This window comes from Seriola aureovittata, chromosome 2, assembly GCF_021018895.1.
Source record: "Seriola aureovittata isolate HTS-2021-v1 ecotype China chromosome 2, ASM2101889v1, whole genome shotgun sequence".
NCBI classification, from domain to species: domain Eukaryota; kingdom Metazoa; phylum Chordata; class Actinopteri; order Carangiformes; family Carangidae; genus Seriola; species Seriola aureovittata.
The window spans coordinates 17,396,917-17,423,840 of record NC_079365.1 but is presented as its reverse complement, the minus strand read 5'-3'; the positions used below and the strand labels follow the sequence as shown (position 1 = coordinate 17,423,840).

Sequence of the window (26,924 nt, the reverse complement as noted above, 5' to 3'; positions counted from 1 at the left end):
ACCTCAGGAGAAAGAAGAAATGACCTGTTAGAGGCTGCGTTGCTGATAAGGCATATCTGCTGCGTGCAGTGTCAAGCCAGCTGCTTCACAGGTTACAGGTTACAGATTGTGAAAAAAGCTCAGCTTTAGGAGGCAAAACAGACAGCTCAGTATAGACAGAGAAAGGTCAGGTGAGAAGTGACAATGATATTTGTTTAACTCACGGTGTAGAGCTCATTGGTGACTTTCACTAGCTCCTCATGCATTTGCACCCCGATGTCCTTGCTCTGTAAAGGAGGAAATAGGTGATTTCCATAGTTGACAATAAAAGCATATAAAGGACAAATGAAAGTATGTATTTAAACATCTAAGCCTAAGAATTGGGTTCTTTAATAGAATTACATTCCCACAAATGAAAAGCTTGAAGGCTATGTGCCAGTTATATTTTGTATGTGAGGGATGTCAGCAGGCATTGAAATGCTGTCATTACTCTGCACCAGAAAAGATCTAATACAATGCCCAAAGTGCACAAGCAGACAAAAATAGAACGGCGCAGTAACTGCAGAATATTTCCCAAGGAGTAGAGTCACAGTTTCTGCTCTGTTACAGAGGCTAAAGAGCCGATGATGAATTGAACATGTCCCATGACAGGGCTTATAGCCCAAGAGTAGGAACTGGACCAGTAGAGAGTGACCCTGAAAATCCTGTTGAGGGGATATAGAGCGACACTTAAGGCAATCAATCCTGTTTTTTGCCACCTCCTAGGGACCACCTGTCAAAACATCAACCTCCGCGTTTTCACATGTGACAAGAGTTAAACTTGAGAGCATTCAGTACATTTAAACTTTGACTTAACAAATGCCAGAGTTGAATCATTCCCTTTCCCACATGTGTAATTTATTAACAATGAGACTGCACTGCAGCTGAACCAGGATGCTACAGCATAACAGGATTATTGTTTTGGAGAACTTTGTCACAATTTGAGCTAACGTCTTGCAGAGGGAGACAGGTTTTCTGCAGGCAGTTATTAGTCCTGCTCTTAGTGCTGGCTGCAAGCCATCCCATTCTCATCAGAATCAGCAGAGCCCCCTAGAGGTCTTAAATTACTGTAGACCCCGGCTGCTGTCAAACCGTACACATCCAAGATCCCCAAGGCAGATTCTTTATCACAGCCCCCGACCCACAACCTACTCTCACACGTATCATACATTAACCATATGCCTCACAAGATATGAGAGTATAACAAAGACACAAACATAGTCTATGCTGTTCAGTTTTTTTAATAAATTAACCAATTATAGTTAATTCTCTCTGCAGTTACTGAATGATGCAAAGCTAATGTGTATTTGGTGTGAAATGAAAGGTTAAATGATCTAAACAGGGAGCAAACTGAGCATGATATTGAAAATGAACTATACACATGATGGGGGAGTTTAAAAATAAACCTCTCATCAACCGCATTACGCTTTGTTGTAGACATTTGCTACTGTCACAATAGCAAAGGGGTAATGTGAGAATACAGTGTTGCAACTTTAAGTAGGCAAAATGTCAGAGATGGATAAACCTAATAACCAGTGTTAAAAACAAGGTATGAAGTAGCTGAGGGGAACTTTGCAAGCAAAAAGTGTATGATAATTACAGAACTCATTAAATATTATTGGTCACATCAAGAAACAATGACACAATAAATCTAATCATGCTCTAGGAGTCAGATTAGCCCTTAGAATGAATGTCCTGTATGAGAGCCACAGTGCATGAAATATAGTGTTATGTCCTGATACATATAAACATAAATTTTACATATTTTTGTTGGTGTGGCGTCATGTTCCCAGCTGTGGGCATCAGTAATGCAATGATTTCTGTGACTGTGTGCATTCGTAATGGTCAGAGTTACATGCCCTCATCCATTTAATTCCGATTCTGACCTTTTTGAAAAGTCTGATGACATCCTCGCCCACGTGAGCCAGACGGACAATGACGTTGTTGTTGTAGATGTCGCTGAGAGTGGCGTGGTCTCTGCTCTCCCGCCTGGTCTGGTCCAAGACCAAATACCAGCAGTTCACAGTGGACAGCAGGTTTTGGTCTTTTCTGAAACAGCCAAGGACAGACTTTGTTAGTATGTATTTATTGTGGGTATTTGAAACTATTAAGAGTCACTTTCATCGTTTCACAAAGATGAAAACACCGATCAGTTCGAAAAGTGATTTCTTCAAAGCCGCCTGTAAACCAACACATCTGCAATATTCAGACTGTGAAGCACATTTCCCATAAGAATGCGGCAGAAGGGAAGTGATTCTCCAACCTGAACAGGAACAATGTAATTACTTGTCTCCAAATCAAAATCAAAAAAGACACTCAAGTCCTAAAAATAGCAACTGTTGCATGACTGATTCATGACGGTACTCGACATGAAGCAGGATGAAATCTATCAACTGTACCAGCTCTGGGGCTTGACTTATTAGAGATCAAACAGACACTGCACATGTGGTGAGGAATCAGGAAAAAGGAAGGCAGCTGTACACACATACGTATACACGCACACACACACACACACTCATTGACACACACAGAAGGCATGCTGACTGCACTTGCCTCCTTGCTCAAGGGAGCATGTGAGTTCAATTATCCTCACACCAAAGAGTTTGTTTGTCTCCCTCTTCTTGTCTTCTTTTGTCTTCAGAGAACATTTTAATGTTTTACTAACCTCCAACAACTGTGACTGCAAAATAAAAATGCTGTATCATATTACATTTTATACAGAGCCTGCTTAAAAGCTGTGCGTAAAAACACCCAGTGCGGTGATCCAGTCCACATCCAACTTTATTTCTGCTATAATGACTGGTGAAAGGAGATGTGTGGCGTTAGGGTGAAGGATTTTAACACTTGCATGTCTTTGTTGTTGGGGAAGCGGACATTCAAAAAGCATCTAGATAGCCATCTCTGCTGATTTGCACCACAGACGCTTTTATTCTATCACAAAGGCAGTCAGCGGCTATAGAAGCAGTAAAGAGCTGTTTTTTATTTTGTAGAGCAAAGCCGCCAAGGAAAAAAAAAAAAAAAAAAAAAAAAAAAACTTAAATCCTTCTACATGTCATAATGAATAGCATTTTGCTGCTTGCACATATAATATGCAAAATGTGACTGCAGTTGCCAAAATACAGCACAAAACACCAGCAGCAGCAGCAACACCCTGTCACCATTCCTGAACCTCAGACAGCAAATTCAAGAAAGGTGTATTTGAAAAAGCATAATGCAATGAATATGATTATGATTATGATTATGATTTGGCCTATTGATCTTCATAAATGGAGCTGGCTATTACCTACATCTATTCCTCACTAAGTATTAGCAATCTGCCACACTTTGAACTGCCTTTTCAGGTTGAATACACTCACAGGACCAGGAGGTTTAAACATCCCAAGTCTAAAACACGGATCCAGAAAGAATAAATCAGCAACAATATGACAATATAACACAAATGACTGATGGATTCTTGAATGAGTAATAATAACTTTGGGTTACATTACGAACTATTGATTTCTTCTTCTAAGAACCTGGAGTTCAGCTTCTCACATGACTGATCATAATTCTTTTCAACATTAAAAATGTAAAGAGTCTTTGCCTTCTCGTGTGCAGACAACCTTAAGGTTATATTCCACATGCTTCCTCCTATATAAACAACGCATATTCATGGAATTTGTTTCTATCAATATCTCAACATGTGACTCTATGTAGCCTTAAAATAATTAACAATTACCTATATGACTCCTCTTAAAACTGTCTAGATGCTACAATATCAAATGCTATCTATAAAACAATGACTAAGAAATGATTCCAAATGATAGAAACTTGCTTTGCTTGACTGTCTAAACATGTCCTTTGAAGAATCCACAGCAGCATCTTACTTTGCAGCTTGAGCTAGAAATGTAGCAGGCAGTTATTTTTGACTCTAATCTCAGTTTTGAAGATCACAAAGAAAGAGCAGTTCTGACTTGTTTTCTGACTTTGATCACTTTTATCCCTGGAGAATTTCTGGAGAACATTTATTGATGTTTTCATTTTCTTTCTGTAGTGAATTATTTCCGTTTCTCTCACTCGAATCTTCAGCTAATGGAAGTTTCTGCACTGTAATAAAGATTAGAGATGATAACCTCCCTCCATGTATCAATTAACAATGCGTAATAAACAATACTGAAATTTTCTCAGAAACTAGCCTAAATAACAAAATCTCATGACATACACGAGATTCATCATTATCAACAACATATTCTTTTATAAATAAAACATTCACATTCTGTCAATCCAGATTATTCTTATATGTGCATTTTCCGTCTCTCTTCCAGGTCTGAATGCCACATTTGGACTTTTCAATTCTTGGAAATGACTGTTGGCTTCTTCTTCATGCTTCAGGCTGAGTTCATGACTCCAGCCTTCTGTCTGAATGAAAGATGTTGGGAGAAAACTTGGTTCAGCTACGATCTGAAAAGTTCTCTGTCAGCGATGAGTTAAAGGAGTTGCACTCATGTCATGCTACAGGTAATCCAGAGTGCTGGGCATCAGCATCCTCTTTCTGCTTATCCTTTCATCCTTTAACACTTTGATAAACAAAAAAAAAACATGAACAAGCTATCCCTATAGGCACTCCTTTCAAGCAGAGCAGGTGTTTGATCCTGGACGCTCGATGCCAGGAACCTGACTGTAAATGTTTGGCTGCTCCTGAATGGGGGTGAGACTGTAGCATTCAGGACACATAGGAGTTGCTGCAGACCCGTTCATGGAAGATCACAGAAAGGTTTTTCAACAACATCACTGCATAAATGCCTGAAACACTCAGTTGAACTACAGTGAGCTGGTGATATAAAAACACTCTATTAACTCTTGTACGACATGTTGGATATAAACTGTCTTTTCAAAAAATTTACACAGTGCCATGTTCTCTTATGATGTACATTTCTGCTGCAGCCACTCTGTTATAGGAGGTTTTGAAAATGTTCCCTGACAATCTCCTGCCAACCCCTTTATTAAATCTGACACCAGAAACGAAAATGTGAACGGATCATGGATAAGAAAGAAGGGCAGTGAGGTTATGCTGAAAAAAAAAAAAAAAAGGAAAATTAAATGAGAGAGAGAGAGAGAGAGAGAAAGAGAGAGAGAGAGATAGAGTGCAGAGCCAGCTTTGAAACTCAAGAAGAGAAGGCTGTGTGGGTTTATTAATGATACAGTCTTAGTCAGTCCATTGTAGTCTGTGAGTATGAATCTAGTCTTTGAAAGACAGATATAATGATGACCATTTAATGTGACGGGGGAGAATCTGGGACAGTGGGGTGAGGAGAGACGTCATGTGATGCGAGTCTCTTACAGGGGTCTCCCTTTGAGGGAGCGCTCTATTTATCAGTGACGGGAGCTCTCCGCCATTATTACACTTTATGTCCAATTGGCCGGAGAGACTGAGAAAAAAGAGATGGAAAAGACGTCTCCTAAATAAACCAACGGGTTTGTTACGCATGACTGACACAGCCAGGTCATATGAAAGGGTGTGCAACTGCTCACATGTCAATTATATTGTCTGTACTGTGGTACTTTATATGATAAGTTTGATTCCCTACACTGCAAATCCAGTACTACTGTTCAGAGTATTACAGAGGAGTAGATTTCTTTAATGAATCTAAACTCAAGGCCCACTAACTTGATATTTTTTGGAGCTTTCACACATTTTTTTTTAATCATTTGGTCTGAAATTGTTTTACTGTTTACATTAGTACTGTCTAATTATCAGCCTCTATAAAACACTCTAAACTGTATGAAAGGTGCTACACAAATAAAGTCTATTGATCCACTGATCTTGCAGCCTTAATTGGTGTAGTTTGTGTATTTCCAAACTGAAGAACAAGCTTTGATGCCTAAGATGTTATCTGAACATACTCTATTTCATTCGTATTATTTATAATCACAGCTTCAAATCAACCACACGCACATAAGCAGCATTTACAATCAGAACATGATCTAAAAGTCGTAGTGAGCTGCAGGCTGGTCAGAGCATCTAAGAGGAAATTCCTCAACATGCTGCAGGGTATGTTTGTTTCATGACTACAGATCTCCCTTACACCAACAGTTAAAATGATTTAAGTTGGTCTGAGTAAAATAGCCCATATTGTTCCTTCCCCCAGACTCCTCAGTGTCCATTGACAAAATATGAGTAAGTGGGTAGCAGTCTAGTGTGAAGTTGTTTGAGAATGGAAATGAAATGACAGCCACTGAGAAAGAGGGGGGCTGGATAAAGAGTCTGACCTAGTTGGGAGGAACACAGCAGCCTGAGGCCACAAGCTTCCTTAGCCCTGGCTTCATTTCAGGTCAATTCTTCTGCTTTATCCCTCCTCTCCTTTTTGTTGCTTATTCTTCATTTCTTTCCCCCCCTTTCTCTTTTTCCCATCTCTGTGCCGTGCCAGTGATCAGTATGAAATATGTAACAGTTGTTTATCAGTCAAACCCATTTGATACAGATGTTCCAGTGCTTAGCAAAGAGACAGTGGCGAGACTCACTTGAAGTGCTGGTGCTCTCTGGAGGTACGGATCTTGGCGGAGTAGCGCTCGGCCAGTTTGTCCAGGCCTCTGGAGTACTCGAGCTGGAGTTCAGCTTTTCGACGGAAGAACTCCTGCAGGTCCTGCAGCAGCTGCAGCCGGGACTCGGACTGCTGCTCCAGACAACGGAACTGCTCCACCAGCTGGTTACGGATCTCTGCATATCAAAAAAAAAGGGAGACCACCTTCAGAATAAATAGAGCCTCTCTGGGGGGCGGGGGGGCTTACATGCTGGGCCTCTCTTCTGCCTGCCAAACAGTGGTGCAGGTCAACTTTTAAACCACAGTCCTTAAGCAGTGAATCATGCAAAGCACATAATATAGTACACACAAATATGTGAGGACACAGTCAAGCCAGCACAAGCACTAATAAAAGAACAAAGTCATCATAATTGGATAAAACTGGATGTCAAAGTGCATTTGTCTGCTGTCTGTATGTTTGTATGTGTTCGTGTGTGTGTGTGTGCGTGTGTGTATAGAGTGGGAGGGAGGGAGTGCGGGGGTGTCTAAATGCTGGGGTAGCACACGTGCGTATGAGATGCATGTCTGATGATTGCAGCAGACAGCACGGAAAATATAAAATAGGTCAGCTTCTCAAAATGCATTGTGCTGAGCGAGCCTTCAGAGAAGTTTGTCTTGAAAAAACAAATTGCAGGCATTCTTTCGATTAAAAGATTGCTGTGGTTTTCTGCTTATGAGGTTTGGAAACTAACTGCCCCTTTTCATAGTCTGAGAATGAGGAAAAATTATGTTTTGGTCGACATTTGAAAATTCGGTTGATATGGTATTTACGAGCAGAAATTTTATAGATATAGAAATAGACCCATGTGGAATATAATACTTCAGAATTAAATTCTTAATAAGGCATTATTTCACTTTGGGAAAATATTTCCTATTCATAGCACCCACAGTCTGTTACACAGAGTTTAACAATAAATGTCCAGGAAGCCTCCTGGTATTGTTTTCCTACTCTTACAGTTAGTTAAAAGTAAGTTAATCATCATTATTATGTCCCAAAAATCTCAATAGTGTAGCTTGCGTGTTCAGAGTGTAATTAGTTTATCTATGTTTTTCAAAATGACCACTGTTAAATAACTACAGACTCCCTCTTGTATTGCACAGCCTGTATCGGTGCTATAGTTGGCTGTGACTAATTACCTTTGGGATTCCAGGTGATAAACATGTCCAGTGAAGTAATAACAACACTTTTATGGTTTTACATTAACACTGAAAAGGAATACAGGTCCTATTTTATTTCATCCATATACTGTTTATTGCAAGCCAGCCATAAATCCAGTGGCTAAGTGGCTACTGAATGTGTTGCTGGGGATCAACCATAAATCAGAACCGAGGCCTGTTCTGTGAATTAAGTATCGCAATATTAATACTGATTTTTCTATTACACACTGTTTGTAAGGATATGGCAAATGTGTGGATAATACACACTTTCACACACGTGCGCGCGCACGCACACACACACACACACACACACACACACACACACACACACACACAAACACAAACACAGGGGGTTAAACAAAGCTTCTCTCTCTACAAGACAATGAGAAGCAGTTGAGCAACATTGAGATGGCTGAGGATTCCATTATGACAGACTGTTTCAACCATGCATATGATTGCTGTGCACTCAAAGGAACTCTGTAGAAATTTATCAATGGAAAAGATGGCCCAGTGGAAGAAAAGCCCTTTTGTTCACTTCTAAATGCTGTTTCTGTATCTAGAATAAAGGATTTCAAAAATGCCTCCCCCATCGTCTGTGAGTGTGCGAGTGAAAATATGAATGAATGAGCAAGAACGAAGAAGACAGAGTAAATATGTAGTCCCTTGCTGTTTGGAGATGTACCCCTCATGGTCCCCATAGTTGCCCAGTTGCCTGGTTACATGCCTCTGGAGGCATCTCAATGGGAGCAGGCCAGCTCCCTCTTCTGACAGTCACAGCAGTCAGTCTGTTTAGCATAATGGCCAAGGACAAGGGCAACTTTCTCTGCTCCGAAGTATACTCAATAAACAGTCTGTGCTGATGAACGAGGCAGCAATCAAGTTCAAAATAGAAAGAAATGTCACTGCAATGTACTTCTGTGCTAAAATAGAGCACTGAACAACACAATTTTTTGGCCTATGTGACTTTAATCATTTCTAATCACACAGTGACAGTGTAACAGAATAAGCAGACAATATAATAAGCAAATCTAAACTGATTTAAGTGCATAATTATATCAGCGAGACATCAAATAGACTCGTGATATTTGCATTCGCTCTCCTGTGAGCATGTTATTTTTAGAACTTAAACTGTTACTAGGGACTGTGCAATACTGCACTACATTCAATGAATGATTCAGGCCTTTGCAGAGTAATGCATAATTACGAGGAAGCTGGGGAGGAGTTCAAGTGAATAACATTGCAAGAACTAAGCCTCAAAAAGCTAAATGAAGTCTGTTTTTCTATCTTTTTATTGATTTCACAAGAGCAAAGGTTTTTCGTCAATGAATACAGTCAGAGTCATGTGCCACATCAGGTATTCTGCCTTGGGAACAGTGTTTAACCCAAATGAATAATGTTCCACACCCAAAGGCTTATGGAAATTTTACTAATAGGACTTTACCCATTTGCAATGTTTATTTTTCTCCTAACCCATATGGTTAACATCCTGGTATGTTCTGGTGACTTTAACTAGCATTCTGAGTATAAATTAATTGCTTCCAGACACTTTAGGGCAAAACTGAAGCAGAGTAAAATGAAGAAAAGACCTTTCCCTCTGCCATCATTCTGGTTGTGATTGAGTATCGGCGTATTGTTGAGCAACAGTATGATACAGGTGTTTAACCTTTTTAAATATATAACAATTTAAATCAAGCCAACCAAATACAGACAGTCCCTCAACTGATATAACATTCACTTCACCCAAATAATTTTGTCACATGCGAATACTGTCTGAAGGTTTATTCCTTAGAAAAGTAAGGTACCTGTTTGAGCTCAGCCGTTACGAGGCCTTATATGCAGAGGTTACGTGCTTGGATCTCCGACATATAATGTAATGAAATGGGGAGAACCTATTGGTTTGCCTTGCAGGGATGCTAGTTAGGCTCCTGCATCACTGCAGCAGAGAGCAGCAAATATCACGTAGTGAGGAGTCATTGTCACCACAGTACCCTAACACAGCAATGGCCAGTAACAGTCTCAGGGGCTGTGTCTGCAGTTTGCCATGCGTGGCTAGTCACATGTGGCCTAACCCAATCTGACACGTTGACATAATTTGGTACAAATCAAGGCTGTGTTCTGTGAACACTTGTCTTCTGAATGCATTAATGACTATGGTATGCCTCTATAGTCTATTTGCTTGAGTTCACATTTCTTCCTCTCTGTCCCTCCACTCAAATATTTCTAACAAGGAAAGGCATCACTATTTGTGCAACCACAGGACAGGAAAATCCAGGATACACTGGGCAGAATTCCAAACAGTTTTCTCTGTCAGCACAGCAACAGAGCGTCTCATACACGTTACCAAGACAAGGGCAACAAAGACATTGTTTCACTGTCGTAACGCAACCCTGACATTTCAAGACAGTATCAGCCTAAGCATTCTTTCATTATGATGAATACACACAGAGGGGTGTGTCTACATGCTCCTAATGGAATGCATATCTGCAGCAAATACAGTGGCGGTGGGAGTGCCTATAGTAAGATGCTATTTTGTTACAGTCACATTGTCCGCAGGACAGCATAACCTAAATCAATTTCTACAACAAAATATTACAAATTTTACATATAATTTTATCTTGGGCTTTTTTATTTCTCATCTTTTCTGATGTTTTGAGGACAGAAATCCCTTTAAAGTCATGGTTAAGTTACACAAGTCTTACGTACTGGCATACGTTCCCCTAGCAACAACAAATCTTACAGTAAATGTTTTGTAATATACTTTATTAGAGCAATTTGCTTTAATTGTGATTCAGTTTTGGGATCGGCAGGAAGCTTAGAGATACCTCACGTTGGTCACCTACAAACCTTGGATGGAAAAAACCTGTCTTAATTGCTTCTCAGGAAGACATGTTCATGTTCTGGTTACAAACAAACAAGATAATGACTAAATGATGACTAAATGTTATGATAAACAGCAGTATTCTCTGCCCATGAGTAACTATTCAGTCATCAATGAATCAGACATGTCATATGACAATAACTTCAACACAGGCCCAGACCTGTGAAGCCATCACAACACACACCAGCACAACAACAATCACGACCCCACTGTTGCTGAAATAATGCATGTTCAAAAATACCGCAAAGTGCATTAGGTTTGTGTCTGAACTTCTGTGCAGTCAGCAACTCAGCATTATTGGAGGCCAGTGTCAGTGTCAGAGTAAAGCCCCCACAGCTCCAAACTCATCTAAGCCCAGTTTGCAAATGAGCTTAAGATGTCAGCTTAAAAGCTTTTCCTGAAACCGAGACGAGAGACGGAGCTGTGATGGCTCTCTCACAGCCACAAAGCTGGTTTGGAAACAAGAGAGAGCGAGAGAGAAAGAGAGAGAGAGCGTGAGAGTGCAAAAGAAAGAGTGTGAAATAGTCAAACACATAAACAGGGACAGTGAGAAAGTAAACTGCACCTCTGTCTGCAAAATGCAAATCATACCCTTCATTCCAGACACATGCTGTCAAGCTTTGGTCCACATATGTCAGGCTCACAACATTTGCTCACTAGCACCTCTAAAACTAATTAACAGGTTATATCTGGTTTGTTTTATCTGCACAAAAAAATAAACATAAAAACAAGTTTGGATTATGGGCTGGAGTATCTCTTCTTGACTCCAGGATGTCACTGCACCTGGCCAAAAAATATAGGCTGGCTGTGTTCCCCTATTTCCAGTCTTTAAGCTAAGCTCAGCTAAATGGCTGCTAACTGTTGCTTCATATTTAGTGGACAGACACACGAGAGTGAAGATAATCTTAATCTTAAATATAAAATAAAATGGGCTTGTGGTACAACTAAGGTAAAATCTAAAATGCAGTTCTTGCCTGTTAGATTCTGCATGATTTGCATTTCAGTTGCAGCACATGTATGACATGTCCACTTATCTGTATACAGCTGACTCTCTGAACTGCACTGCAGATCATGCTGACAAACATGTCAAGCAACAACATTCCAGGCCCAAAACTGCACTTTGTCATGTTTGATGGCTGACCAGTCAAACAACACCTGGTTGACTGAAGAGCTCTGGTGATGTGGTTTCCACCACCGTGAGTTAGTTAATGACGTTAAATAATGATTAAGCATCATTAACATGATTTCAATAGAAAGTTCAGGCCCAGTCTTCCAATGATGGTGTATTATGTCTATAATAAGTGTTATATCCATAGCCATAAGTTATCCTGCTTTTAGGGCAGCAGCTAACAATTAGCCTACTTTTATTATTGATTAATCTAAAAACTATTTTCTCAATTATTTGTTAAATTGTTTGGTAAATAAAATGTCAGAATATAGTTGAAAAAAAACTCACAATTTCCTAAAATGCCCAAAATGACATCTTTATCTCTCAAGTCCAAAACCCAATTACTTTCACTTCATTGTCACAGCAAAGAAAAGCGGCAAATCCTTGAAATGAAGAAACAGGAAATAGAAAATGTTTGCCATGTTTGCTTGGAAACAGCATTCAACAATTACTCCGTTATCAAAATAGTTGCTGATCAATTTCCTGCTAATTGAGTAATGTTATCAGCTTTTCCTGGTTTGAAATAATAAAAGGAGGCCCACACTGTCTGTATAAAGCCTGATAGATTTAAACAGAGCAAACCCATAGCTGCAAGAAGGTGATGCACATAGTGTGAAGAGCTTACAGTGAAGTTGTCTCTAAAAGGCTGAGAAGACAACCCACCTCTATACGATCTGCCCTGTCTGTTCTGATACAGTGTCAGTGTTCCTGACTGTGTTCTCTCTCTGGGTGGTTTATCCAGTCACATATTTAGCGGCAGACAGTGAAATCCTTTCATGGTTCATAATTCATGCAGACAGCATACATTATGTATGGACTTTCTGAACTGTTTGCTGTGTGACCTTCTCTAGCATTCCCTCATCCTCCCGATATTACACTTTGTCCAGGAGTGTCAGGAAAATGCTCACAGCTATGCTATCATCCTTTCAGGTAACACAAATCACAGTATCAATGAATGTAAATTGTAAGAATTATAAGTAATTCTTTTTCAAAAGGCAGGTGTAAAACATACACAGCTGTCTCCGAGAACCTTGTATAGTATCTGGGGTGCGTGACCTCCAGTCTACTTGGAAAAAAAATGTCCAAGATGAATTGGTACATTCCCTTGGTGGATGCACAACATAAGCACAGTCTCACAGAAATATCAGCTGCACTTTGAAACAAATTATGAAGCTCCACTGGTTTACATGGCCACACATGCAGGGCTAGGCATGTTAAGGCTCTGGAATCAGAGCACACAGTCATCTTCAGTATAGAGGGAAAAACCGGTTCAGCCAAGTTACATCTTCATTGTTGTACAACTGGATTCAAATAATAACCTCAGGGTTAATGGCTGACTTATGAATTTACGAGACATTTTTCCACGGAATATGTCAAAAAAAAAAAAATGACTGTCATCTACAACTACCACACAATCTGTCCCACCCCACAGCACTGCACACTGAAAGCCATATAAAGCTTGTGGTAAAGTTACGCAATAGTGCCTTGACACGCTGAATAACAATGCGATCAGGCCTGTACGTTACCAACCTTTCACTTGGGTCTCATATTCGGCAATAATCTCTTTGTCCTTCTTGACTTTCGCCTGAGATGACATTTTGGGCGAGAGCGGATTGTGCAATCCTCGGGGAGGAATCAGCGTCTCAGTTTGCCACAATGCAGCGTTGGCCCTTCTGCAGTCCTCTCCAGATAGTTGAGCAACAATCAAATGCGAATCATCGCCCGCTTTGACACAACTTCGGAGATTAAACGCACTTGAGGCTCTGCGATGTTGATGTTGTTGCTGTTGCTGCTGCTGCCGCGTTCAAGGCGCCGTCGATCTAGAAGTGCATAATGATCTCCGTCCCCGACCACTCCTCTTCACCACTAGTGTTCTTCGGTGAATCGCAAAACAATTCACGTTTGATGTGCATTTCACAAAGCCCGGGGGTGAGCAATAGCAGCCTCGGCGATAATAGCACTGGGCTGCTTCTGCCTTTTTTTTCTCTCTCTTTTCTCTCCCTCCCTCTCTCTCTCTCTCTCTCTCTCTCTCTCTCTCTCTCTCTCGGCGAGTTCAATGCTGCTGCAGAAAAGACTGAATGGATGCGAAAGTCAATCTCAGACTCCTCCCCCCCAACCCCCCCCTCCCCTCCCTTCCTCGCCACTTTTCTTCACATGGATGATTTAAGATTCTTCTGAGTGAAACGATATGCAAACCTTTGCCAATAACGGATGTGTTGTTACTGATCTGAGTCCACAGCTGAAGGAGTACATGGATATTTTGCAGGCGATCTGTATTTGATAGGTCAGTTTCAAGAACATCTACAGTAACATGAGACTGTAGCTGACTGCAGAACACACAGGGATAGCTGGGTGGGTGCTTCTTGGGATAAACTGGATTAATCAAATAATCAATTCATAATGATCTGATTATGAAAAACACAGCCTTATAATTGTAGTATTTTTTAATCATCAACATAAAAGGGGTATGCCAGCAATTTGGTAAAGCACTTCCATAAAGTTTGGGGATTCATATTAAGACAGTTTGTTTTTTTTAAATGGTCAGAATCAGTGTCTGTGATCATTCTCCAAAAATGCTTAATACTACATTTCCCATTATAACCTTTCCCTGCCTGGTAAATGCCCACATATTTCTAGAGTTCACAGAGTAGGCTCTCTACAAGATTTATAGTGTCAACTCCAAACCAAGATAACTCTAATGACATCATAAACTTTAGACAGCCCCATCCAAAGCCACATACGTAAGAGCTTACACTATTTTTACAGGCTGAGTAGTACCAACCATGATGAGAAAACTGATCTCCATGTGTAAGATCAGTGGTGTAATTAGTAACTTGGACATGGCATTGCTTAAGATGTGTTCAATTTTAATGTGTAACAACTGACTCCACAGTGTCAGCCATGACAGAGCACCATAAGTCCTCATAATGTTTTTGACATTAGTGTGAGGCCATTGCTAATGTTCTATTGTTTAAAATGTTAGAAGACATAACCCCATAACAATCTGTTTGTCATTGAAATCAGCAAAAGTAATTCTTCTTGGGCTGTGAACACGACAACTTATTGACATGAGTCAAACTTTGCTTGTAACTGGTGGAAAATGAGGTGTTACAGAATAACCTCTCTAAACAGATGCAGTTGCACCATTCTGATAAAGATTATGGAGGATTTCTCCAAAGAAAGTCAGAATGTCTCAATCTGTCACTCTGCTCTGCATTTTCCCCTCTAGGTGCACTTCATTTCAGCACAGTGTGCTGACAAGTCCTATCAAATAACTTCCTTTGACTTCTCAAGTGCAACTGCATCTCATATTTTTGACCTTAAATCTTTCCAAAAACATGTTTTTGTGTTCTTAAAGGAGTTTAAACCGGTGTACAGGACAGGGATGACTGAGCACGTTCTTCTTGGGCCTTTCTCTGAAAAGATTGCATTTTCTTCTGTGAAAAGAGATCCTGGTCCGCCTTTGCACCCAATTCTCAGGAAATCTGTGGGTTTGCGTCAGCCTGTGACAACTGTTTAAGCTGGATGAGAGCTCAGGAGAAATCTGCAGGAGAACTGCTCAGTTCTCACCATACAGTCTTCACTCCAACTTCTAATTTCCTGAGCAAATGTTACTCACCAGTCCTTGGCCACAGAGTGGGTCTGATAAAAGCTGGGGTGGGTTTGAAAATAATGTGAAAAAGCTGTGTCTAACTAGGCCACGGAAACTTTAACACCATCCACTTATGAGCCTTTACTGGAGGAATGATCATCACATGGTCCACTAAGAAAAGATTAGCTTCCTTCAGGAGGCTAACAAAGACCTCTCGCTGTGTTAATGTAGTAATTACAGTAGTTGAGTTATTCAGGATTATGCATACTGTCATTCTATAATTCAATCATAGATAACTTTACATTGTTACCAGTATAATTAGGGCTAACATTGTATCTAATGGCATTTACATTGCAGGGTATTTTTGTAGTGGATTGCATCAGATTATACATGTGTCCTTGTGTATATTGTGATGTATATTTCAGAGTTTTAGAAATAGTGAGATAAAAGATCGAAACAATGTACATTTGCTGTTCTTCGTTTTTTGCTGCGTTAACAATCAGCTGTTGAGCTCAAAAGCATGATGGAGATCCAGGTCAAATTGCTGGGCACTTTACCTGCCTTTTATTTGACCCAGTAGACATGACTGAAGCCAACGTTTTTTAGTTTCACCTTGACTTTGAAGTAAAATATATGTATTTCCTAACCATCCAGAAATAAAGGATTTACAGTGAAGAAAGGTAATAATAGTAATGTGTTATTGCTTTAAAGGTGGATTAGACATTAACGTGGGGTGAAAATGCTTTCTGACAAACTTTTACATATTAAAACCTTTGTTGTATGTGATGTTGTATGTGATGTCTGTTTATACCACAGGCTGTTTGTTTAAAGTCATTTGGTTTCCAGTGCGCCACACCCACCTTTTATGAAACAGGCTGTTTAGGGTCATTAACATAATAACAGCATTATTCCTGAGACACTGTTCCTATTGGCCGTCAATGCTGATGGTCCCTTCCCTTCCCTTGGGAGGTATCTGCAGACTGAAAGCATTAGACAGTTAATATCTTCTTTTTTAAATGTAACATCACACTAAGGGGCAGAAAATTATTTTTTCAAATTATATTAAATTCATCACACTATAAAAACCAGCAGAACATGGCTAAACTAATCATACCTGGGTATGACTTTAACAGAGTTGGAATTAATTTAGATCAGAGTTTGTGATTTGTAAATTCACTATACTGCAGGAAAACAATAAATGACATTATATTGTACCATTCACAGTATTTTCTTCTATTATTGGTCCATTTCCATGATTGAAACACTTTGATGATAAGGATAAGCACTTTTAAATCTTTAAGCAAGGGAATAGTTTCAAACTAAGTTACTGTTACTGGCTACAGTCATCAGTTACCACATTGCCAAATCAAAAATTCATGGCAAAATGCTTCAATAAACTGAAGAGATTTCATCAGGCTCACAAAAATGTGCAAACATGTGCTTCTGTTCCTGGGCTTTATGCTAAGTTGAAAGCACCTGTAGTGATTTGTAAAGGATTACCAAATGTTTAGATATGTGATAACATTGTGATTTTAATACTGACCATTTTGCTTCAGTCAAAGAAATATTATAGCATTATGAAATCCAATTAACTGCTAGCCTGTATTGCAGAATGGGTACAGGGTAATACTTTCTAATACAAAGTCTGATGCTAATGCAATGTTGAAAGTGTCTATAGGACATTATTTAAAATTAGAAGTTGTCTTAAGGCATTACTACGATTGGTTGAGCCGGTTTCTATTCAAATGAGGAGGGTGTTTCATGATAATGGAAATGTATGCACTAAAAATTGATATATACTTGATTATTATGTAATGATGATTTTAATGTATGTGTGAATTGTATATAACCATGGCACCTGCAAATAGCAAGCTACAGGCGTGTTGTTTTACATTACATTTGACATATTATATTGTCTTATAAAAATTATTATAAAAATATTGTCTTATTTATCATTTTGTTGAATATTAATCTCTTTTCAGTTTGGGTCAGAAATTGTGAAATGAGGGATACTGGAATATCTAGGTAGATATCATGTCTTGTGCAATGATAAGTCACAGGCATGTTTTTATGGTTATTTATTATTGTTATTTATTATTCTTTGGCTGTAAACATATACATTAGCATTAGCATGTTTATTTCTTTTGACAATTCCTGAACATTAACTGCAGTGTTTGTGTTTCCTGTAGGAACTGAAGTTTCATGTTGTTGTAGTCAGGTGTCGATTAGCAAGGCGCACACTTAATGTTAGCACTAGCTGTAGTAAGCTAACCGCTACGTGCGACTCTAGGGAATAACCCTCAAATTACTAATTTAATGCCACTGGGGTAATAACGTACATTAATTATTTAAATTTAATTAATCATCATTGTTTTACAGTCCGTCTCATTTACCAACAAAACACTGTCGTTGTAGAGAATTTAAATTAGTCCCTGTGGATGTGACGTTAAATTTTCGCCTGCTGTTACTATGGTTTTGCCTGTTCAACAAAATACTGTGTCATCTTTGATATTCCTTAAATATCTTGTACGGGACAACGTTGTTGGTATCACTAATGTAACCTACCTGCCAAGCTGCGCCGCATTGACGTTACTTGTCATTTTCAGGTGAAAAGTATCTGTCGAGGAGTTTCTTTTGGGCTGTTGAGTTTTATGATTTTTACCTGAAGTAACACATCAGTTCACTTCAGGACCCACGACTACTGAACTTCTCTCCAGTTGCTGAAAGGCGAGGCTGCTGTAAGTACACGACTACCCTCTGCTGGTAGTGTCCACACCAAGCAACCAGCTATCAGTCTCGAAATGCAAGCTGCAGCAGTGTACCTACACCAGTTCACTGTCTGGTGTTATCATACCATTATTTGTTTATGTTTACCATTGATTATAATTTACATTCATTAGATTGGTTGTATAATGGTTTTAAGTCTAGTAAAGTTGACCAAAGGGTTCTTCATTTGTAAGAATACTGTCATAGCATCAAACAAAACTCAAACTATGAAGATCTTTTCTAAACTTCACAATAGGGAAATTAATCATTGGTTTCAGTGTGACAGGTAGTATCATCAGTAGATACTAAGCTTATGATTGTGTAGGAGGTCATCTTAAGGGAGGTAAAAATAGACAAAAGGGAAGTTGGATGTTGTCATATAAATATTTCACACCAGCAAGGCCTTAGGACTTGTGTGGGGTGGGGCATGTGATAAAATATGGGAGTCCTGACGTAACCCTTTGCTAAATGAAACATGAGTCCCCCTACCTTGATGATGTCACTGCTGTGAAATTTACTGGCAGGTGGTATTTCCATGCACTTTATGAAGTTTAAATGAAATATGTTGTGCAGCCTATTTGACAGTAATTTTGAAAGGTCTAACCTAGCTAAGCTGTAAAAAAAAAAAAAAAAAAAAGTAGAAGTAGTTGAGTTTCATCTTATGTAATCTCAGTTTGTGTGATTTGCAGTGGATGTAGTTTCTGTCGTGGCTGCTGCTGAGTATGGTGCAACACTTTGTTTCAGCAGCCACACCTTTCCACGCCTCCTAACAAGCAGCAGTTAAAGCTGAGCCAGACTTAGAGATATAAGGGAGTTGCCAGCTGTCATGGAGTAAATTATCTGTGGGACAGCACAAGTATCAGACTTCACGGAAACATGTTATGGACAATATTCTTACTTCTTAATGGACTGCTTATACTAGTTCTCCTTTACTCCACTCGCAGAAGGTAAAGCCATTTATTAATATGTTGATTTTTGCAGATATTAAATTATTACCAAAGTTTCATTTAATACATTGTATGAGTCTGGAGGATGGTGAAAATACCGCAAAAGCACATTTTGCAAATGTAAAAATTTATAAAAGCTTTGCGATTGTTATTTTAGTTAAATACAATTGATAATTAATGAAATACATTAATGAAAAGTATGAGATGTATTAGAATAGCATTTCATTCTTTCTGTATTTAGCATTGTTTTTAAACAACATAACACAATAAAACTAAAAACTAAAGATTCTTCTTACTTATACCATAGTGTACGTGCATGACTTCTCAGCTACAGAAAGTATGCTTCATGTTCACGCCTAACTTCTTGGTTGAGATTCATGAATGAATGAAACACAGATAAGCCAACTCTATCACATTGTTAGAATTTTAATGAGTTTCCTTATACCTGTCAGACAGAAAAATGAGCCACCTCTGGACAAAGGTCTCATTCCATGGTTGGGGCACGCTCTTGAGTTTGGAAAAGATGCTGCAAAGTTTTTGGCCCGAATGAAAGAAAAACATGGGGATATCTTCACAGTAAGTTATGATAAAGATCATATGACTGTGGTGTTGAATTTTCATCTACAAAAATGGCAACGTTAGAGGAAGTGAGAAGCTGCTTTGAGTATGATAAAATAACATTTGACTGTCAAATAGATTAAAAATTCATACTGTGGTTTGACAAAGCAGGTCTTTTTTCTTGCATACAAGAACAACGCGTCATAACTGATCTGAAACTGCAAAATATGATCTAAAATGCACTAAAACAAGGTTTTCATATAAGTGCAACAACATATTCATTTTAAAAGGACATTAGAATTCACATGAGGTGGTAACAAGTTAATTAGTCCCACATAAAACTTTAAATCTGACTATATCTGAAATATGTTCCTCAGAGGCAAGCACAGCTTTCTATTTTACCAATATAGAATAAAGTGTTTCACTGAATGGGATTTCTAGCAAATAACTGACTATTCCATAGAGTTTCAAATTAAAAGACAGAAAACTAAAGTATTTTTTGGAAAAGGGAACTCTAATAAGGTCTGGTTATAGAGTACAGAATATTTGAACAACTAAAATGATGTCCCTGCAGGTTTGTGTTGCTGGTCATTACGTGACTGTTCTGTTGGACCCAAACTCTTTCGATGCCATCATAAATGACACAGTGTTCTTGGACTTCACCCGCGCAAGAAACCAGCTCCTGAAAAGGATCTTCAGTCTGCAGCTGCCAAGCATCAAGCCTACAGCAGAGAGGAAATGGATGGAATGGTAATTAAAGCATCTTTTAAACTTAGATCTCTAAACAACAACAGAAAAATGTGTTTTAAGTTAATGTTGCAAATGTCAATATCTGGTTTGCTTTGCATTTCCTCAGGCATTTTCATGGTCTTCATCTGTCCAAGCTCAACAGCTCCATGAACATTCATCTTCAGAACCTGCTCCTGGGTGACCAGACAGGATTTGGCCCTTCAGAGTGGAGACAGGATGGGCTCTTTAGCCTATGTTACAGCCTGCTCTTCAGGTAACGGACAGCAAGATACAGTAAAGTACATGACATCAGCATTTATATCATTAGGAAGATTTTTTAACTTTATTTTTTTTCTCAGGGCTGGATACCTTACGTTGTTTGAGAGGAAAGACAATACTGCCACAGTCTACAAAGAGTTCCGCAAGTTTGACAATCTCCTCACCAAACTTGCTCGCCGCTCACTCAAGCAAGGTGGATAGCACAATAGTAAACAAAAGTCAAATTATCTCACTTTCAGTTACAGTTCCTTTATATCCATACAGCACAGTAAGGTATTTATGAATTTATGTTGGGTCTCAAATAGGGGAAAGGGAAACAGCCAACTCATCCCGGGAGCGACTGTGGGAGCTGCTGTCCCCAAGCTGGCTGAGCGGAGAGTCAGAGCCCGGCTCCTGGCAGCACAGCTACCATCACTTCCTGCAGGAGGAGGGGGTAGATGCAGAAATGCAGAAAAGGGCTTCACTGCTGCAGCTGTGGACCACACAGGTGAGAGCCGGTTTATTGTCTGTCTCTTTCCCATGTGCACACAAACCACAAACACATACAAGCAAGGCCACATAATGATTCCAAAACATGCACGCTCTCCACACCCAGACTGCATGCCTGAATTCCACTCCATGGTGCTCAGCCTGCCAACAATGGAGAAGGGAGTTACCTGCCTCAACCTGCAGCTCAGAGTGCTGTTTTGCCAGTTGTAATAAATGTATCAGTTTCCCTGGCCCCTTGTTCAAGGTTTAGTAATTACATGTGAATTCAGTGCGCAAGATAACTGTGTTAGTCAGCTCAAGTTGCTTCCTCTTTTTCCTGTTTTAGTCACTCAACCCTGAAAACATACTGTACTGTCAATCAGGTTTTCTGCTGCCAACAAAACAGCTCCACTGAACCTGGGTGAATGGATAAATAGTAATGTTCAGCACACTATATTAAAACCTATTGGATACTTTGCTTTATCTAAATCTCTTTCCATTTTTGGTTAATCACTAACTATATTCTCACCTGTGAACAATGCCTCTTGTTCAAATATTATTTGTTCATTTAGTTTCAAGTGGCTACAGTGTACAAAGTTGCCAGTATTAGCAAGATTGACACAGGTGTGCAAACAGGATCGTTAGTCCAGACAAGTCCAGAGCAACATGGTATCATTGCTCTGTGCTGCCAGGTGGGGGAGTTAGCGAGCTGTTTTATTGTCCTAGTGTCTGCTGTTCCTTCTACACTACATTTTAGATGCACTAGATTTATCCCTCTGTTATCCAGCTAGTCTCACTGGAACAATGATTGTTCACCCAATAATGTACAGTATTTAAGCAAGGAGAAGCCTCGACCTGGCCGCCCACAGGCTGCTCTGCTGGTTTAGGAAAGACCGCTTGTCCTCCAGCATGTTTGTTTGTGCGTTATGATGTCTGCTGGGATATATAAGCACACAGTCTCAGTCTGGGACGGAAACTGGAGCACCACTGCAGAGAATACAGGGATTAGATGTGAAGCTAGTGAGAAGTGCCAGAGTGAATATGGCTTTTACATGTGTTTCAGGCAGACTGAGGTATTGCAGAGTAAAGTACAATTCTAGGATTTCTCTAAAGCCACCTACAACCTCATCACGAGTCCTGCACCAGCTTGCGGTTTCTGTCATGTTTCTATTTGTAAACAATCAATGTTATTGATTGAAACATATGTAGACTGAAATTGATTTATTAGTCACTTTCCTTGTTGGACAAAATGGTGATTTAATGTGTTGTAGTGTAGGTACACTCTCGCCACCCCCACACATTTATTTGAATGTAAAAAGAATTACTGATCATATCAAGAAATTAACTTTATGGAAAATAAATCAGGTCACTTACTGCCACATTTATTAGTGTTTAGTGAGTCTTGCATTCATAACTTTTCCTACCATACTGCAGCTGCCAGTGAATCAACTCATACCCAGAATAAATTGTTTGACATTTTGGGAAATATGCTAACTCAAAAGTTGCAGAGAGTTAGATAAGAAGAGTGACACTCGTGTTTGTACACTAAATATGTAGCCAGTTGGCTTAGCTTAGCATAAAGACTAGAATCAGGGGGAAACAGCTAGCCTGGCTCAGTAAAGACATAACTAAATCCACCTAACAACATGACTTAAGTTTACTAATTTGCATGCTCTATTTAGTTTCTTTAAACTGAATCATAAAAACTAAACATCAGCAACTACATATTTAGCCTAGTGGCATTCCAGTGGTATCAGTCTTCTCATTATCTCTCTGAGTAAATTTCCTGTAAAACTCACATATCCTGCAGCTGATCACGTAACAGGACTAATATTACTTGAGGCATCAGATCTGGTGATCTAAAGATCTGAAGAGAGCAGAAAGCCAATGTGATGCACCTCTAATCGCTTTTGGGTATTTGCCCTGGCTGTCAATGGAGAGCTGACCTGAGATGTGCAGAGGTAAGAAGAACAACTCCCTTAACCCATAGCAATTACTGTCTGACAGGCTCAGGTGTCTCTCCCCAAGAGGCTGACAGCAGTGTCTACAAGGTGTGGATTGATTCACTGGCTTCTGCTCATATCAGTCATATTCAGACAGCAGCATTACAGAGAACTTAGAGGAAATGTTGGCTGAAATCTTCCAAAAAGTAAAAGGTTTATCCATTTTATGTTCATATAAACAGAACATATATGCAGTTTTTCATGCTAGAAGATGTGAGTGCTTGCTTAGTTGGGTGTTTTTCTTTTCAGTGTAACGCTGGACCTGCTGCCTTTTGGCTTCTTGGCTTCCTGCTCACTCACCCTGAGGCTATGGAGGCTGTTAAATCAGAGATCAGATGCCTTACTCTCCAGGATACTTCCCTACAGCATCCCCCCATCAACTCGCTGGAAGCACACAGCACACCTGTGTTTGGTACGTAACAGCTGTTAGCTGCCTTTTCAACTAGTCACTTGAGCTGCTCCACCTCCGGGTTTAGCCAGTTCAGTGAGATGGAAACAAAGTCTCATTTGACTTGTTGGAAATAATAAGATAAGCACAGTGTGCTAAAACAATGACAGTGACAATAAAAGTTTGACCTTTGATTCAATTAAATAATTATTGCCTTCCTCATATCTGTGCAAATGTTTGTACATCTCCAAATTACGCCTGAGGGCACCGCTGACTTAACTCACTCTGACACCCCTCTGACATCATCCACTCTGCTGTCCTTTTCCGTTCTGTAGATAGCGTCCTGAGTGAGACCCTACGACTCACCGCTGCGGTGATGATCAACAGAGAGGTGGTTCAGGATAAGATCCTGCGCATGGCCAATGGAAAGGAGTACCACCTCAGACAGGGGGACAGAGTGTGTCTGTTCCCCTTCCTCAGCCCTCAAATGGACCCAGAGATACACCAAGACCCACAGGTACTTAGTGTGTAGTTCTGAAGTGTACAACATGGTCAGTGCATTAGGAGCACGAAGATAAATGCAGTACTGACGGAATAAATCCTTTGAGATAAACCGCTAAATGCCTGCAAATTAAACAACTACAGCAAAATCAATTCCCAAAGTTAATTCAGTTTAGTTGTCTTCAGTGGTTAGATGTGATAACTGCGTGTTATTTTTAACTGAGGACATGGTGCTGTACAAAAAGTCAACCTGCTTTCATGATATTACACTACTATTATACATGTAACGTGTGTTTTCATCATTTTCTCGTCTCTTCTCAACAGATCTTCAAGTATGATCGCTTCTTAAATGAAGACATTACAGTGAAGGATAAATTCTACAAGAAGGAAAAAAGACTGAAGTACTACACCCTGCCGTGGGGCGCAGGGAAAAACATCTGCGTTGGGAAAGAGTTTGCTGTTACAGCCATTAAACAGTGAGTGTAAAAATCCTTTTCCATGATGTATATTAAGTTTTAAAACGATGCATTCGTGATCAAAGCATTTCCTGCAATTTCGTCCCGATTACCAAAGCAGACCAGCAAAATCCATCTCCACATAATATTCCCCCTATTATCATTTCAGTCTTGCTTTCATGTCCTCTATCATCATTAGCAACAAGCTGCAATATAGTAATGGCCCATACTCTGTAATGATCAGTATGAAAGAGGCTAAGGGTAATAGAGGATAGTCAGATGGGAGAGCGTCTTTCTCAGACATCATATCCAGTTACAGAGGTCAAAGGTCAATCCTTGTACTCCACAACATACAAAGGAGGGGGGGCGGGGTAGGTTATTTAATACTGATGTAGAGACTTTGGGAATCAGTTATTTTTAGACATGTTGCCCCCTTTATCTAATTGGTTTATTCACTTGGATGTGTTTTTTTTTTGTCACATACTAATTTCTGGATTTAACTGGATGTGCGCAGTAATACAAATATGACTCTCACAAGTCATGTTTATAAATGTGCGGTTTGTCGCCTCTTCTAAATTGTTTTCCCTCTTGTTTCTCTAGATTTGTGTTTTTGCTCTTGACCCATCTTGATATGGAGATGTGTGACCCGGAGGCTAAACTGCCACCAGTTAATCCCAGTCGCTACGGCTTCGGGATGCTCCAGCCAGACGGAGATCTGCAAGTTCGATACAGACTGAAGATGCCACAGCATAAAATGTGACTAATTTGATTAAGCATACAAATTGTTGATAAACCTTTTTGTAATATGTATTGTATCACTATTTATTCTATGTTGTATTTCGGAGTGCATCTATATATCATATTTAACTTTGTTGTGTTTAAGTAATATTTTTAATACAAAAAAGGAAAAATTATAATTTAATTTCACATTTCTCTTTTTGATACGATACAAATGGCCTCTGTACTTTTGGGCTACAGCTTGTTGGCTTTAGAAAAATGTGGAACACAACATGACATTAGTAACTGCAGTGTAAGGGTATTCTTGCCAAGTTTATATTAAGAAGAGGAGATGAGAGAAAATGGAAGAGTTTATCCATTGTGCAAATATGTACAGCACATATACTGTAGTACTATAGTTAAGTACAATTGTGAGGTTCTTGTACTTATACCTGAGTATTTCCATTTCATGCTACTTTACACCTCTGCATTTTTAGAAGGAAATATTGTACTTTTTGCTTAATTTATGTATTTCAGATGAAGATTGTAAATAAAAAAATATGCAGGTTCTGTGGTTTTTAACCTTTTTGGCTTATGACCATTAACAAAAACAGCAGGCTGTGGCCCCTTGTACAGCTTTAGATGTTTGTGAGTTGTTAGCTGTTCCACCAAGACTGATTTCTCCCTAAAACTTCCAAGATGGTTTCATTTAAATAACTGTTCAAGCCCAAAGAGCTTAAATTATTTCACAAAAAAGAGAAGATTTAATACATTCATGTATTGGTAGCCTACTTTTACTTAAGATCCTTCAACATTTCCTCCACCAGTACTTATGATGTACAGATGGTAAACCCACCCTCGTCAAATTAAGTCTACCATAGGAAGGCTACTGTCATTGATTTTCACTGACGTTGTTGGCTCTGCGCCTTCAGAGATCACACATACAGCTATTTTCATGTGCACTAACATTACATCACGCTTTTATCTAACACTGCACCCCGGCCTAAACGCAACACCACACACAAAGTCCTTAAAATGATCCAGCCAGGCGTCGAGGCGCGGTGCTGAAAGAGTTAATCAGATGTGGAAGAGAGGGCGCTGAGCTGCCATGGATCCACCTTCAGAGAGATGCGGCGCCTCCTCACACAGCTGACTGGGAACACAGGTAGTACTTGTCCGTGACGGGCGCCCGGCATACTTGTTGATCTTCGGGCGAAACAACGGGGCAATATGCGGAGCAGGAAACCGGCGGGTAGGCAGTAGATCGAGCTGGGGATCCCTCTGCCATGTCGGAGGCAGAGGAGGGGGAAATGGATTGGCTTAAGACCCTGGCAATTGTAAACCAATAACGGCGCCTCCTTTTTTTCTTTTTTTCTTTTTTTGGTAAATGCTACTGCTTCATCTCCGTTTGTGCCAGCGGATTGATTGTCCATAGAGCGGTATGTGCCGGTTTGATTCAGTGCAGGATGACAACAACTCACTACGGTATTTTTTTTAAAGCTTGTTTGCATCTCTGGACTTTGAATCATATGTAGCCTGTGAATTGTAATAGATGATCAATGGCACGTAGGACTACTCTGCGTTAAAACTGCACCAATATGGAGCCGTTTGAGTAGCAGGAGGAATGGTTAACGATGGAGGATTTGCAGTCACAATATTGCAGTTTTACATGATCAAACATCTCGCTGAGCTTATTACGATCCTCAGTTGAGCTGCGCAGAAGAGTAGGCTGCAGTGTG

General features: G+C 39.6%; 3 protein-coding genes and 1 long non-coding RNA gene across 12 annotated transcripts in view; 2 read left to right on the top strand and 2 right to left on the bottom strand.

Annotated features, from left to right (window-relative positions):
* The window catches only part of LOC130181464 (SLIT-ROBO Rho GTPase-activating protein 3-like), a 31,279-nt gene extending 17,428 nt beyond the window's left edge, over nt 1-13,851 (bottom strand). For 2 of the 4 annotated variants that reach the window (XR_008829575.1, XR_008829576.1), the window contains exons 1-4: nt 13,313-13,851; nt 6,520-6,715; nt 1,905-2,067; nt 204-266 (exon numbers count right to left, since the gene is read on the bottom strand). Coding sequence is in view for 2 of the 4 variants with exons in the window: in XM_056395704.1 (XP_056251679.1) it covers nt 204-266; nt 1,905-2,067; nt 6,520-6,715; nt 13,313-13,379 (489 nt within the window). In the remaining 2 variants the exon portion in view is untranslated. The remainder of the gene's footprint in view (nt 1-203; nt 267-1,904; nt 2,068-6,519; nt 6,716-13,312) is intronic. The other 2 variants (XM_056395704.1, XM_056395713.1) reach the window with 2 other exon arrangements.
* A 357-nt stretch (nt 13,852-14,208) lies between these two features.
* Nucleotides 14,209-18,053, bottom strand: LOC130182096 (uncharacterized). The gene is made up of 2 exons (XR_008829672.1): nt 17,940-18,053; nt 14,209-16,354 (listed from the first exon to the last, which is right to left on the bottom strand). It is a non-coding gene; the product is annotated as an uncharacterized LOC130182096 (long non-coding RNA).
* ptgis (prostaglandin I2 (prostacyclin) synthase) lies at nt 17,976-25,755 on the top strand. Of its 3 annotated transcripts, none has more exons than XM_056396666.1 (10): nt 17,976-18,112; nt 19,544-19,663; nt 20,220-20,395; nt 20,502-20,648; nt 20,734-20,846; nt 20,959-21,140; nt 23,374-23,536; nt 23,848-24,029; nt 24,338-24,489; nt 25,069-25,755. In XM_056396666.1, the coding sequence occupies exons 2-10, from the start codon at nt 19,634-19,636 to the stop codon at nt 25,226-25,228; spliced, it is 1,305 nt and encodes a 434-aa protein (XP_056252641.1). In that variant the 5' UTR covers nt 17,976-18,112; nt 19,544-19,633; the 3' UTR covers nt 25,229-25,755. The 3 variants fall into 3 exon arrangements, with proteins under 3 accessions (XP_056252641.1, XP_056252631.1, XP_056252622.1); XM_056396656.1 differs by having other exon boundaries at nt 18,000-18,112; nt 19,540-19,663; XM_056396647.1 differs by lacking the exon at nt 17,976-18,112 and adding an exon at nt 18,939-19,087 and having other exon boundaries at nt 19,540-19,663.
* Nucleotides 25,756-25,869: 114 nt separating this feature from the next.
* Nucleotides 25,870-26,924, top strand: part of kcnb1 (potassium voltage-gated channel, Shab-related subfamily, member 1) — a 34,487-nt gene continuing 33,432 nt past the window's right edge. The window contains exon 1 of one of the 4 annotated variants that reach the window (XM_056396631.1): nt 25,870-26,350. The gene's annotated coding sequence lies outside the window, so the exon portion shown is untranslated. Of the gene's footprint in view, nt 26,671-26,924 lie in introns of all 4 variants that reach the window. The other 3 variants (XM_056396615.1, XM_056396624.1, XM_056396607.1) reach the window with 3 other exon arrangements.

What these genes read in the sequence shown, in the direction of transcription:
- ptgis (XM_056396647.1), top strand. Translation starts at nt 19,017, where the DNA reads ATGTTATGGACAATATTCTTACTTCTTAATGGACTGCTTATACTAGTT. An exon ending in CTTTACTCCACTCGCAGAAG is followed by an intron (nt 19,088 to 19,539) that starts GTAAAGCCATTT and finishes TATACCTGTCAG; the next exon opens with ACAGAAAAATGAGCCACCTC. An exon ending in GCTGTTACAGCCATTAAACA is followed by an intron (nt 24,490 to 25,068) that starts GTGAGTGTAAAA and finishes TTGTTTCTCTAG; the next exon opens with ATTTGTGTTTTTGCTCTTGA.